At 42.1% G+C, this 14,844-nt stretch overlaps 1 protein-coding gene across 1 annotated transcript; it reads right to left on the reverse strand.

Moving 5' to 3' along the window:
• Positions 1-10,231: 10,231 nt before the first annotated feature.
• On the reverse strand, positions 10,232-14,168 carry LOC147423472 (patellin-6-like). Its single transcript, XM_086501026.1, has 4 exons — positions 12,677-14,168; positions 12,387-12,511; positions 11,407-11,551; positions 10,232-10,687 (listed from the first exon to the last, which is right to left on the reverse strand). The coding sequence occupies exons 1-4, from the start codon at positions 13,913-13,915 to the stop codon at positions 10,424-10,426; spliced, it is 1,773 nt and encodes a 590-aa protein (XP_086357152.1). The 5' UTR covers positions 13,916-14,168; the 3' UTR covers positions 10,232-10,423.
• Between the last annotated feature and the right edge of the window lie 676 nt (positions 14,169-14,844).

Here is a 14,844-nt window from a genome sequence, read left to right on the forward strand (position 1 = left end):
TGCTCCACTCTGCGTGATGCAATGTCCTCTCAATGCAAGCTCCAGCACAAGAGCTCTGCCACAACAGCATCCAAGCACTCGAATGTCAAGCTCTCCTCCGCCGAGCACTTCTCTAACGAGCTCCACTGAGCTCAAAAGCTCCTCTCACCAAGGAAGCCGCAACCGCCTCCTCGACCAAGCTTGACCACACCAAGCTCTGATACCAATTGAAGGGGATCGGGGAGCACCACAGACGGAGAGTGAGAGAGAGAGAGAAGGAGACAGACACGATGTGGGTGGGGAGACTCAAAGAGTGAGCAGCCCCCTATACACTTATGCTATGTATAAGGTATACAAGTCAGTGGGCGCCCAGACTCTGGGCGGCCGGGCAAGGCACAGACGCCTATACCCCAACAAAAAGAGTATAATTTCTTATGTTTAGATACAATTGAGCTTGGGCCAACACCAATGGGGCAAATAGCTCACACAATATGGGTAAAATAAGCCAGATACAATCACAAACTACAGCAGAAACTTCGCTCATAGGAGAAACTTACACAGAAAAATAGCAAAAAAAGAGTGAGGAATTTGGCAAAATGGACAGCACCATCGCGTCCAGAACGGCCCAAAACCCCAGTCTACAATGTCAAAGTGCTCAAATCCGACCTCGGATGAGCAGTTTACGGCCAAAACAAGCTCCAAAATGAGCAAAAACACACCTGCGGCTATTCCTCCTCTCTTCTCCATGTTTTTTCTGGTCTTCTCTCAGTTTTTTCAGTTCCCACACTTAGCTTTATTAGTTGGACACCCTTGGCCTTTTAGATGACCTCAAACGGACCCCGAACATGCCAAAAACTGACCTCGCAGTGCATAGTTGTCACCTTTTTGCATCATCCGCACACCTGGCACTCATTTCTTTTCAATAATGTGTCTCGCAACCACGTGAAGTGGTCCCAAAAAGTGGTCCTAATGATGACCTTTCTACATAACTCTCACAAGAAAACACCCACGTTGTGTCCGTCCTCAACCGCGTGCAAATATTGACCCCGTTCGCCCTCCTGACGCCACTAGATGCCATCTGACGCACCTGCTTACCTCATGTCGTCGGCCCGTGGATAGCTTCCTCGAGAAGTTTTACGCGCTATAAACTCCTCATTATTGTAGAAAAAACATACTGGTACTAGTGATAGTAAAAATCGATGCACTATGTACATGCTGTCCTACCTGTACACATGTGGGCCCCATGTAACCACATGGCTCTGGAAAATGGGCAATTCTTCATTTGATGCACCATGCATGTGTATGTACATATGCGCAATCCCTTGATCCAAAAAACTCCTGACAACGTCATCAAGTAGTAGATTTTTGAGCCCTTTGTACGGATCTTCTTCTTCTTCCCTTATCGAAGAGAGTCCTCTTTTAGAAGTCTCACTAGGAGGCTTCCTAGGTACTCTCTCTTCTTGGTGGAGAGTTTGGAGAATACCATGGGTGCGCAATTGTTGTATCAGTTCACCTTGGAGGGATGGGTTGCCCAGGTCTTGTTGTAGCTTAGAAACAAGATAGTTTACAAGCATAGGGGCATCATTAGTTGCTCTTTCATTAGCAAAATCAAAACTATCAACATTAATTTCACTCTCTTTACTATTGCCATTCATTCTAGCAAATTTTACGTGTAAAATTTTTAAGTGTACTTTGGCACTTCAAGTCCTAGTTGCTACTCCTCTTAACCTTTAGAAAAGCACTCAAGCTCCTATACCCACGGCTCGAATACCATTAATTGCAAGGAATAGAAGAGATGGTCTTTCAGCACCAAAATAGCATCGGCTCCTGTCAAGCTTCTAATAGCACAATAATGGTTAAGCCGTAGGCAAGCTCTGTAGGACTCCACTAGTAAGACCATATCTCTCAACGGTGTTGCCCCGTTATCTACATGAAGTAGGCACACTGCAAGGCTGAAAAATCCCAATATCTACTTACTCAAATGCAATTAATAATACCAACCATTTATAGTGAGCTTGAGTACCTCTCTTCTTGAGCAAGAAAATAGACACCTTGTGCTCTTATTCCAATGTAACATTTAATGGGGTAGTAACTTATGTGTAGCGAAAATTAACATAGACATAGTGAGCATTTCATTAAGAGTAGATTCCTAATGAGCATAGCAAGAGTGATTGGTTGGAAAGAGAGCAACAAAAGCATAACACCTCGTTAAAATTAGGCATGAACAATACTTCAAAAAGAGAGAGAAATTAATCTATTGACAACAGTTGAGAACCGGATATACATGGAGCCGGCCCCCCCTCCAAAAGGCTTTGTATTATATGTTTCCCCCATCAAGGGAGACATTTTGCAATACAATACTTTGTGTTCCTTCAATAACTTTTTGGCAATGAAGATGGAAGCTTTAAGAACCAAGCTTACACTTGAAAAACACAACATCAATTCCCTCACGGTCTCAGACCCAAGACCTCACACACCTTCAAAGATGGTGAGAGCTATCGGGGTATGAGAGTAGATCGAGAGGAAGAATAAGTATTCTTACGAGATAGAAGTATTTCTCCTCACATAATCACTCTTAATAGCTTAGTAATTAGCATGGTAGAGGAGATGAGCATGCATTGGATCTTGGCTCTTGGTTGGATTTGCATCACAAAGCCAAGAGTTGTTGGTGTAGGCCTCCCTTCTCACAAGCTTGGAGTAGATGATGAGCTTTCCATTAAAGCTTGAGAAGGAGATAGTCTTCTTTACTTCACACATGAGTGTGTGTGAGTGTGTGTGCCATAATGCCTTGCAAAATCAGTCCCCCTCTCACTCTTGGTTGACCCCTCTTGCTATTTCCTCCTCCTGGCCCCTCATTGGCTTATGCCAAGCTTAGCAAATAGAAAATTAGAGGTCAAATGGAGAGCCTTGTGACAAGTGTCCCTCTTTCGCCTTTAGTGAGAGTTTAGGTAATTCAAATATGCATTTAAATCCCCATTAGACCTTTTTGCCCTCTAGACAATAGGAATAAAGCAAGCCATTGGGCTGCTTAATTCTCATCGGACCCCTTGGCAGGCTGTCCAATAATCTTCTAGGAGACTAATAGGATTTGAATGGGAATTGGGGGCAACTGGGCTAGGAACCTGACATGTGTCTATTATGCCCTTTGCGTAAAAGGAAGCCTTGAGTGAGTGAGTGTGTGTGTGTGTGTGTGTGTGTGTGTGTGTTCTCTCACCTCTTCTCTCTCTTCCCTACCCTTAGGGCTTCCCCCCTCCCATCTAGGGATGTGGGAAGACTTTGTGGTCTTCCCAAAGCATCCAATTTCCCTAAGGATCGGCCATTGAACATTTCATTTGAATTCGGAAAACTAAGCTTTTTGGAAGTCTTAATGGGCTGAACCTTAGGGTCTTTGAAGCCCTTTGATGCACATTGCTCTTTTGCAAATGGTCCCTCTTTGAATCCTTATTTTCCCTCCTTTGGATCCCCACTGTGACCAGTCTTCTAGTCTTACCAATATTCTAGCTTTTTCTCCCTTGGTACTTCCCCATATTAAATGATCAGTTTAACATGAGAAAATCATTTAGGAGAACTACATATTAGTTTTTATGACATTGTGATTGGTGGTTTCTTCTTCCTTGAACACCTCCATGACTTGTACCACGTCCTCTTCCTCTTTCTCTATTATTGAAGAAGACCTGCTCAAAATTAATTATGCTCTATATAGAGGACTCTTCCTCAAGTTCCTTCTCATTCGCAATCAATAGGGACACTAAATCATAAATGTGGGGATTTCTCTAAAAGGTAAATACCAATCAAAAATTATTTATATGTTACAATTGATGCAAGGGACTCACATATATTATTTATCTTCAATGAATAGTCATTGAAGATAAATAGTCATTGATAGATGAAGTTTTCTTATGATGATTGTATTCATCTCAGACTTCAATTGTAGCTTCCTTGCTTTTGTGCTGGTCAAGCCTCCTTAAGAGTTTGAACATCTTGTATGTGCCCAATCATAGTGTTTTGCACACTCATAGAAGGCCAGCATATGACCTTTTAAGCTCCTTGGCTCTAATCCTTAATCTTTTATTTGCAAGGTATTTGCACCATGCTCTGGTAACACTGGTGCATTCTCATGCTCTCTCATTGACCATCGATGTACTTCTAATAACCTTCACCCATTAGAAAAATTGGTCATTTTGGAGTTCCAGGCACAGAAGTTGTTCTTGTCCAGCTTCTCACTCACAGTTTGGTTACTCTACGATTAGGAAGAGGATGGGGTCTAGGAGGGCCTCTTTATTTTCCATGAGATTATGGAGGTGATTAAGATCTTGACAAACAGATGTAAGCCATGTGTGCAAGAATGGTGGGTGTGTAAGAGAGGTGTAAGTGTCAAAGCATACACTTCCCCCCCCCCCCCCCCAAAAAAAGGGGATGGACAACTTTATGATTTTCGGCCTTCCATAACTCCTACATATGATGTTAGATCTAAGTGGAGATTATAGATTTGTAATCTACACGTCAAGCTCTTTCCATAGATATGTTACATGATATGGTTTGTCCGCTAGATTTTTAATCCCATTTTGGGAGGGAAATTGGTATTCAAATAAACTAGTCGTTTTGCTTGTTTGAATTCAAAAGCTATCCTTTGATTGCTTTATTAATACTAGAGGTTTGACTCCCTTAAACTGTCAAATATGCCAAATAAAGAGCCCTCCTAGACCCCATTCTCTTCCTAATGTGACTATCTTTGAGCAACTTACTAAAAATAGTAAGTTACCACCTCTAACCACAATATACATACATACACCTACTCTATAGTACTGAACAATATCTGTGAGCATTGCATCCAAAACAGAGCTTTCTGCACCACAATGCATATCTGCAAAAGCATAGCCATAGCGTTCCTACATGCGAATGTTCCCTAACTCCAAAAAGGCGGTTGAAACATATCGGATCAAAAATTTGGTTGCATAGGTGCAATCCAAAGGACTACATAAAAATTGAGATGTACAATCAAAAAAGCACCTCGATCGGAGGTCGATTGGCGATGGCTCTTGGGAATCCCAAGGGGGTGTGATACCTACACATCACAAAGGAGAATGTGGAGATTGTTACCCTCAACTACTTCTATTGCTCTTGCTTGCTACTCCAAGATTTTGAGGCAAAACCAAGCTCTGATACCATGCTAAAAGATAGAGAAGGAGAATGTTGAGCTCTTGCAAGCACGTGTACACACACACACACACACACACCCACATAGGAGAGCAAACACAGAGATGGAGGTTGAACCTTCTTTCTTCTTGTTCACTAACACAAGCTAAAAAATCTACAATGCATAAAAGAGGTAATACAACATAAGAGGAAAGTAGTACAATGGTCTACGTAAACCGCTAGTGAGTGAGTTGGCTCATCACTTCAATGGGTAGACCAAGTTGATGTAGTTCACATATGTTGTATCACTGGCAGAGATATAGGTATACACGTACGATAGTAATGATGATTGTCAATGATAGTCATCCAGGAGTAGCACATGTTGAGTTAAACATCTCAACACTTAGTCCCTTTGTTATTGGTTCACAAGGGTGTCTGCAAGACATTGTCATGCATCCTCTTATTATCCTTCAAAACATTCATTGGTGTTGGAAAATTCATGGGGCTCTATCAATATTTTGAAGAGGCTCCACAAGTTGGTTCTCCTCGTTGAGTTCTAGCATTTTCTTTTTTGTTCAACCTATTAATGTTCTTCTCCAACCTGGGTATGTTGGCCTTGAGAACTGCTACAATTTCTTGTTCCTCTATAGGAGTTGCTTGAATGGATTCACCTATGTTTGATTCCTTTGAATTTTCCCAGTCACCCAAGGTGGCCCAACGGGGTAAACCTATTGAGGATCTAGAAAGCATAACACCACCCATTCTCTTTGGTTTGTCACATTGAGGGCTCTTATGACCCCATTCACCACAATTGTAGCATTGAAGAATATCCCCTCTTCCAGCCATGCCTCTTCCTCTACCACCTGCAAATACCTCATTGTTGCTTTCATAGCCACGTGCATAATCATAGCTTTGACCTCTTACATCTCCCATCATATATACACTGAGATTCTTCAAAAGACCTACCACCTCTTGCATCTCCTTGTGAAAAGCATTTATATCTTGAGAAGCTTGTTGATCATAACTCGACTCCCTAATGAGGACCCTTGGTTGCTTTCCACGTTTCACTTCAATCTTTGGTTCTACATTGATTCTGAGTTGATTATGATGCTCTACCTTCCACTCTTTATGCTTTGCAATTTCAGTCGCCTCTTCAAAGGTCCTTGGATGCTTGAGCTCCACCTTCAAGTGTAGGCCTCTTCTCAAGCTTGCAAGAAATATGTCGTTCTTTAGGCTAACATGGCTGGAGGACTTTAAAACCCCAAAAGATGTACACCACTTTTTCCATAATGCATTGAATGCCTTCACAAAATCCTCTATGGTTTGGCTTTCACCTTGCACTAGCTTTAAATAAACTTCCTACCTTTTGTGGGTCTTCCACATGCTGAAAATGTGTAAGGAAAGCAGGCCTTACCATTTCATAGCTCATTTAAGGAGGTTGGGTTGATTACAACTCTTTTTCGTAGCCTTCCAACCACTCTCGTGCATCCCCCTTCAAACAAAAGTAGAAGATTTGTAGCACCAATGTTGGGTCCTACTTGTTAGCAGGAAGACAAGCAAACTCCATTTGCTCAATAAAAGCTTTGGCACTTTCATTTACCTTCACATGAGAATCTGAAAAACTAAATTTCATGGCTCCCAAACATGTCAATTGAAGATAACTTAAAGAAATTCCTCAGTGGCGGGCATCAAAACACTGTTGGGAAAACAAGAGCAAGGGGCACCTCTACAGCAATGTGTCCCTATAGCGCTCAAAACACAAATTCATCACCACAAACCATATCAAAAGAACTTTCACAACACCACAATTCAAAGGTAGGTCATCCCTTGAAAATTTACAAGCACACACCCACCCAAAAGAACACCATGGGAACCAGGAAGCACCTGCCTTGACATGGATTTATAGCACATGCCAACCAATGCACTTGAAGAAAAGAGAATCCCCCTTCACCATAAAATTTTTCAAAACCACAATTTTAAAGTGTAGGTAGACCATCAAACAAGGGAGCTCCCATAATTTACCATACACCAAACTATTGTGGGTTGCCATATCGTGTACCCTGCAAGAAATAAACTATATCTCCCAAACCACAACCCCAAAAGGGATGCTTTCAAGCCTCAAAAGATCTCTGCATTGTTTGCAGCCAAATTTTTGAAAACCACGAAGTTCAAATATATGCACCTCTATGTGCAAAATTGGCGTGAACCGCAAGCTGCCATGGCCCGTCTATACATAGGAAAAGCTAATTGAGGACAAAAAAACGCATGTAAAAGCATGAAGAAGGCACAACGAGCAAAAACCTGCAAATTTCTTATATTTGGCTAAACTTTTTTATGTTTGTACATGAGTTTTAGTTATATACAGGTGACACTTCAAAAAACTCACTTATGGACATCCAAGGCAACCCGACAGCTGGCGTTATACTAGCGACTTGCACTACATGTATATGTGCTTATTAAAGCAAGCTAAAAAATCCCACAAAAAGAAAGCCCACACATCCTTTTGACATCGAGCGTCATGTCCATATGTACAAATTTACAAAAAATGGGGTGTCCAAAATGCACGCAACACAACGAAAGTATGTCCCGAAACTACAAGTACTTTGTAGAATCCAAAAACAACATTGTGCTCAGTTTGTTCTTGGTAGAACTGGTATCCTTTCAAAAAAGGACACAGTTGGAGCTATGATACCACTGTAACAGCAGCGCACCACATGCAAACGGAAAAAAACGCACCCCTTTTGATATTTCTTTATATTGCTTCAACATGTTACAACACTTGTGGTTGTGTCCTACATCTGCACGCGGTAGAATGTCATAGAGAGCCCTTAGTTCATAATTAACGACCCCACGCCATCTAAAAGCGATTTACATGAAAAGCACCAAACCCAAAAAGCACCTCGTCCAAAAGCTGACACTAAAAAGCTGCCGATGTAAAATAGAAGATCCGTACAACTAGCACGTTAGCAACGAATGAAATTTTCAGATTTCTGTATATTGCCGCTTTAGCATGTAAGTGATTTGCAAAGGGTCCGTACAATAGTGCCACATCATCACCTTGTTACTTTGGGTCATTTGTGCATGTGTGTGTGTGTGTGTGTGTGTGTGTGTGTGTGTGTGTGTGTGTGTGTCTCTCTCTTTTAATTTAGGCCCCATCGGCGAACGGAGGTACCCTAAGTTAGTTGGGAATTATGTTTATTAATCCTAACCCAACTTGTTATTTGATCCACTCAACGAGGATGTGTAAGTTTGTAAAGACCTCTTCTTCGTCTTCTTCTTCTTCTACTTGTACTAGGGTTTAAGGCCCTCAATCGACATCTTCAAGTTGGCTAGGGTTAGGCTTGGGGAGCTCTAACACGTTGGTTCTTCAATGGCTTGCCACGTTAGCAATTTGTGACCACCTATGACATCATCTATGAGGATGTTAATTGCCAAGGCCAAATTGGAGAAATGTAGTCCTTGTGGTATAGATAGGTCAAGAATGATAAGAAGTTGTCAATCCCAAGAGGGCTTGTAATCCCTCTTGGGATTAAGATGGTTATGGTACTAGAACACCAAATTAAGTAATTCTACCCATACATGGTGGCTGGTCAAGGCCAACATCTTGGGATAGAGCGACTTCGACCACCTACAACATGCAAAATGGGGAGTTTTGGAGTATCCATTGTCCTACAGCAAGAATGTTGAGAGTCATGCCATAGTCTCTAACCACAAAGAGTTTTTAGGTAGCCCTTTCAACAAGCCTACTACCCTCCCTTAATCCATTGTTTAAGGAATTTAAGAGGGAGGTGTGATCCAACGAAGGATTAGCTTCCAATTCCCTTATTTGGGAACCGAAAATTCCCCAACAAGTCACAAGCCTTCCTTACCAAGAAATTCTTGGGAGGGTAAGCTTGGGAGCTCCATTGGTATTGGCCATTGTAGCGTTCAAATGCGTATTTGGAAGCCCATAAAGGATATTTGAATTATACTTATTTAAAGCTTCATAATGTTGTCGAGTTTAAAAAAATGTGAAAAGAGGGTTTATGTAATGCTCTAAAATAAGAGTTCAATAAGGTTTGAGGTTTCGTATGTGGCTTGCACCTCAACATCAAGGCTACAGTTGCTCATTTGCATCTAAAGACATAGGAAGACTCAACTGCAAAAGATTTGATCTATGATGTTAGATGAGAAAGAGTTTGCAAGGGGTGTAAGCGAAAGTTTGTCATACACCCTCAACCCCCTCTTAGGGTGGGTTCTAAAGACCAGGCGGCGGAAGTAAAAGCAAAGGGGCCTTCTTCCTCCATGGCAGAATTTAATTGGTTGGAGTTGAGGCACTTTTCCCGCCAGGCCCTCCATTGGGTAGAATAGGGTGTGGTGGAAAAGATGGTTGGGGCCAATGTAATGCAATTACATTTGCAAAGCCCATGAAAGGTAACTTCAGAGTTGTTCTCACTCAAGCTTCATCCAATATTAATTTCTTAAAAATATTACTGTTAAGAGTAGAAAAATGTGAACAGAGAAGAGAGTTTGTCATGCTCTCTAACTGTCTCTTGAAAGTGTGGTTTTCACGTTTACTAGGATTCTCCACCCTCTGCCGCCGAGCTTCAAGCAAATCTCGGTGGCACATTTACTAGGATTTTCCACCCTCTGCCGCCGAGCTTCAAGCAAAGCCATCATGGAATAGGAGCACCCACTTGGATGCTTCATTTCTCTAATGCATTCTGAGAAAGGAAATTCTCCACCTAGATTTGCAGGCAAGTAATGTAGCAAAATAACATCAATCTCTAAAAATTCATCTTGTATGGTCCAAAGTAATCCAAGATACTCAAATGAAGAGTGGCCACCAAGAATTTCTAGAGACTTTATCTGTTGAGTATGTCTTGATATACAGTCTTAAAAGCTCCGAGATTCAAATGCGATTAGTTGGACTCAGGTTACGATAGTGTCACTCAAATAACGCGTCGAAGCAAGAGAAGGAGATAATCAGGCTTAACTTAATATTAAAAAAACTTAACTTAATATTAAAAAAAAACATTGTATGCTTAGGAAAATCATTTTTCCCTAACCTTTCATCCAACAATTCAATCAGAACAAACAGATACACCCAGATTGTATGAAGCTTCTTATACCAATCTATACCAACTGTGAACTATTATATATATTAGTCATCTCACACATAGGAGCAAAAACCCAGAAACAACATACCAGGTGGATAGAGCATTATTTAAAAAATCAGTGGTAAGGGGGCGGAGTGGGCGGAAAAAATAAAAAAATGCGAGATGTGGAAAAAAGAGGGCAAGTCCCAACAACAGGCACTAGCAAAGCACTAGCACTCCGTAGATGACTCCTTCTTGAGGAGATGTCTGTAGACAGCTAACTTCTTCCTTCGACTCGTGTTATCGATGGTCAGCACCACTTTGCCTGGCTCAGTTGCCTTAAATGAGTTCCTCACTGGCTCCTCTGAAGCTGTCATCTTCTTTGATTTTTGGATGATTACCGTGTAGGCATTTTCCGCACTCGGTACAAACTCTTCCACATATACGACATCCCATCCAACCACCGTCACATCCCACACCAAGGTGCTCCCAGCCTGAAAAACAGAAAAACACATGTAAAAGTTATCATCCATATCTCACTTTCATACATACACTCAGAATTTTCTTGTACATAAAACAAGCAGCAAGAACCCTCTTTTTGGCTTTGTTTTAAATGGTAGCAATCATATAACCAATGCTCAGAATTTGACTATATTCAAAATTTATAAGGTAAAATGACTATATTTAAAGGTTTTTACACTGAATTTTTCAGCCTTAATGCAAATTGACTATATTTTTTCCTTCACAATTTGAGAATTCTTATAGAGAAATTGACTAAATTTGAAGGTCTTCACACTAAATTTCTTTGATTCTTGTAGGTTAAATATCAAAAATTGTAGGTGGGTTTACACTAAACCTAGATTTTTTCCAAGCAATGCATGATGATGCAACTCCTTGTGACTAGTGTTGGACAATGGAAAGTAGAACCATAACAGTGGGTACTTTCCAGCGTTATCGCTGAGAGGAGAGATGACCATTGTGAGGATGAAGCATCTTCACAGGATAGACACACTGTGCATAGACTGGTTGACTCTGGAAGTATAGATAGAGGTGCACAGGTATCTTCTTCTAACGTGAATGCGCGATGAACAAGGACACTATGTTTGGAGCAAAACTTAATGATAAATGAGTGTTTTGCTTTCAGTTTCATAAAGCCATACACACTCAAAGGACCTACCCAACAACCAGATTACATGAATCAGTCCAAAATTACCTCTTCAACAGGTAGCTCAATTGTCTGTTTCTCACTTGCTTTGACCATCAATTCCTTCACTGGGGCCTCCACATTCTCAAACTCTGTGTCATCAGGGCGGCTCAAGCCTCCATACTTCAGTGGGACATTCTCTGGGGAAATATACCTGCAAAGTTTAAGGTTATTGTCATGCATGAGACTGTCAGTATATCTATGTGTGTATTTACCATATATAAACATGCATACAAGTGGCATACATGCATATGAAACTACACTTCATGCACCTTTATCAAAAACATGCATGCATGTATATCCACGTAGAAAAGCATATATGCAGCAAATCATGGCCTACATGCATATGGAACTATACTACATGCATCATTAATTACATATCCAAACATGTATGTATACACATACATGCATACAAGTAACAAATCATGGCATACATGCATATTAAGCTGCGCTTCATGCATCTTCCATTGGATATCAAAACATGCATGCATGTACATCCATACAAACAAGTATGCATGTAGCAATTCATGGCCTACATGCAAATGAAGCGATACTGCATGCACCTTCAATTACGTATCCAAACATGTAAATGGTCTACAAGCATAGCAAGGCCAATCCGAGGACATTAGGATGATCTCTCATTGAACATGCATACAAGTAGCAGATCCTGGCATACATGCATATGAAGCTATGTGCCTTCCATTGGATATCAAAGCATGCATGCATGTTTATCAATATACACAAGCATGGCCTACATGCATATGAAGCTATACTACATGCATCTTCAATTACGTATCCAAAAATGTATGTGTATGGTCTACACATGTAGCAAGGTTAATCCGAGCAGGACATTAGGATCAACTCATTACACATGCATGCACGTAGCAAATAATGCATATGAAGCTATACTATGTGAGTCTTCAATTACACATGCGAACATGTATTTACATATATGGTATGCAAGTAAAGTAAGGTTTGAGATCGCTTACTTAAACAGTATCTCGGTCACCTTATCAGATCTAGCCACAACCACTTTGCTCTTGGACCTGGGGGTTACAATTTTACCATGGAGAGAGTAGAGGGCTCCAAAATACCAGGGCACATTAATGAAGATCTGCATGTGTGCAAGTAAAACAATTAAGAAAATTTCATCAAGACACATAAAAGTAAGTTCAAGACCTAATTAACACAAAGGCTAATTAAGGGTACACAATACCTAATTGATACTAATCACAAATGCAAATAGCCTAATTAATACAAATACACCATGATTACTTACTTGCTTAGCAACTAGCTCTGGATAATTGTCTTGTAGAAGAGTCAGAGCCTTCTTCGTGATGTTTCTACGCTTGACAAAGCCAGGGGAATCTTTCAGATCAGTAATTTGCACCATGGAGTGCACCCCGCTCGGATTGAAGTCGAGCTTTTGAATGCCCTTCTCGAGCATCTGTATGCGCCAACGAAGGAACTTCTTGAATTGAGCATCATCTGCAAATGTCTTCTGGTAGAGTTCCTTATCTTGAAACACACCATAGTGGTTATAGCACACAGGATGGCCCTCCTTGTCGACACCATGCATGTATGCCACCGCGTCATACTCAGAGGTGATCTCTTCATCAACCAAGCTGTCTGCTCCAAAGTCCTTTCTCCATAAGACAGTATCCTTCAGCATACCCATAGCATCACCCACCTTGAAGTCACGTGCACGCAAGAATTTGAGGAGGATAACATCAGTACGCTCATCCCCCTTGGAGTGGACTAATGGGACTCCCCAGAGGGCCAGGTCTTCAAGAGAAGGGGAATCATCTTCGTCAACAGAGATGTCCCTAGAGGTTTCTTCAGTGGCCTCAGCTTCCGGGGCTGGGGGAGGAGGGGCATCCCCTGCTTCGGGAGCTGGAACAGAGGAATCCTCTGCTTCCACTGCTGGAAGAGGAGAATCCTCTCCTTTGGATGGTGTCTCCGCAGGCAGTGCAACAACATCCTCTTCCTTTACTTCCTTGGTTTCAGTTGGTGCTTCCTCAGTTGCTACCGTCACTGCTTCGGTCGCTACTCCTACTTCTTCCTTCACGTCTACAGCTTCTTCTCCCTTCTCTTCCTCTGCTTCTTTCTTCTCCTCCTTCTCTTCTTCCTCTCCTTCCTTCTTCTCTGCCTCTATCTCCCTAGATGCAGCTTCGAGGACTGGCTTAGGAGGCGCTAAGAAGGAGTTGTTCTTGATTGCCTCTTCAATTTTGGCCTTGAGCTCTTGAAGAGCCTTCTTCTCAGAGTCCTTAAGGTCTTTGACATAGTAGCTTTCTTCAATGAAGGGAGAGGTGACCTCTTCGACAGAAGGGGGCGGGCTAACCTCGCGATCAGCAGCAGGGACAACTACCTTCTCCTCTTCGGGGGCGGTGGGATCATCAAGGGTGACAATCTTCTTCTCCTCTGCCCCTTCAATGCTGGGGAGTTCTTCAGGGGCTTTAGGAGGCTCTACAGGAGGGGTAGCCAAAGGGGCAACATCAACTTCTGTGGCTTCCCCCATTATGGTTAGCAGCCAAGAGCAGAAGAATTCCCAATTTGAGCTCTCTTCTGGCAAAGAGCAGAGAGAGAGAGAGAGAGAGAGCGAGAGAGAGAGAGGTAGTACCAATCGGTGGGCGCCCGAATAATGCAAGGGCTGTTTTATGTATGCTAGAGAGGGAGAGAGAATGTGTGTAGACAGTAGGATGATCGAGACGATGATACTGATGAGAGAGAAGGAATGCGTATCTCTGGGGCGCACTCCTTTGTGTGTGTGTGTGTGTAGGCCTAGAGGGAGATGGGTTGTTATATGTGGGCTGGGGAGAGGGGCAAAGCAAGCTGTGCAGCTCGTGAACGTGGGTTGGAGAGGCCAGCGCAAGAGTGCGAAAATGATGAGAGAGGGACAGAAGAAAAATAGAAGAGGGAAGAGAGAGAAAGAGTCTAGGGAGAGAGAATGTGGGTTGTGAACTTGTGTGTGAGGGAGAGAGGGGAGAGAGAATGTGGGTTTGTGAGAAGTAGAGACAGAAAATGTGTGCATGTGTGAGGCCCCCGCTGCCAACTTGGAAAGCGGCTCCAGGCGCAATTGAGCTAGCTATCCTGCTTTTTGTTCCCAGCACCTTCTTGGGTTTAAAATTCAAAAATTAACACAGAAAATTAGCACAATCGGTGTTAGTCAATGTCACTTTGAACCTTCAAAATCAAGCGATAAACGTAATATAAACTAATTTTTTGCAACGTTGTGCCAAAAAACCACACGCAACGTTCAGATGCCTACTGGATTATGCAATCGGGCTTCTCTCTCTAGCTTCTCTCTAGGTGCAATCACCTCTCTCTATCCATTTCATACTCTCTCTCTTTTCATCCTCAACACCTCTCTCTACCCACGCCCCGGGGCCCCCTGCCTATCACATGCCCCCTCTCTCTCTCTCTCTCTCTCTCTCTGTCTCCCCCTCT

This window comes from Adiantum capillus-veneris, chromosome 26 (genome assembly GCF_014529385.1).
Source record: "Adiantum capillus-veneris isolate H3 chromosome 26, ASM1452938v2, whole genome shotgun sequence".
Lineage (NCBI taxonomy): Eukaryota > Viridiplantae > Streptophyta > Polypodiopsida > Polypodiales > Pteridaceae > Adiantum > Adiantum capillus-veneris.

Excerpts from the sequence above, each read along its gene's own strand:
- LOC147423472 (XM_086501026.1), bottom strand. The coding sequence starts at position 13,915 with ATGGGGGAAGCCACAGAAGTTGATGTTGCCCCTTTGGCTACCCCTCCT. Across the intron at positions 12,512-12,676 it reads CAGAGCTAGTTGCTAAGCAA|ATCTTCATTAATGTGCCCTG; the intron begins GTAAGTAATCAT and ends GCACACATGCAG. Across the intron at positions 11,552-12,386 it reads GTGACCGAGATACTGTTTAA|GTATATTTCCCCAGAGAATG; the intron begins GTAAGCGATCTC and ends TAAACTTTGCAG.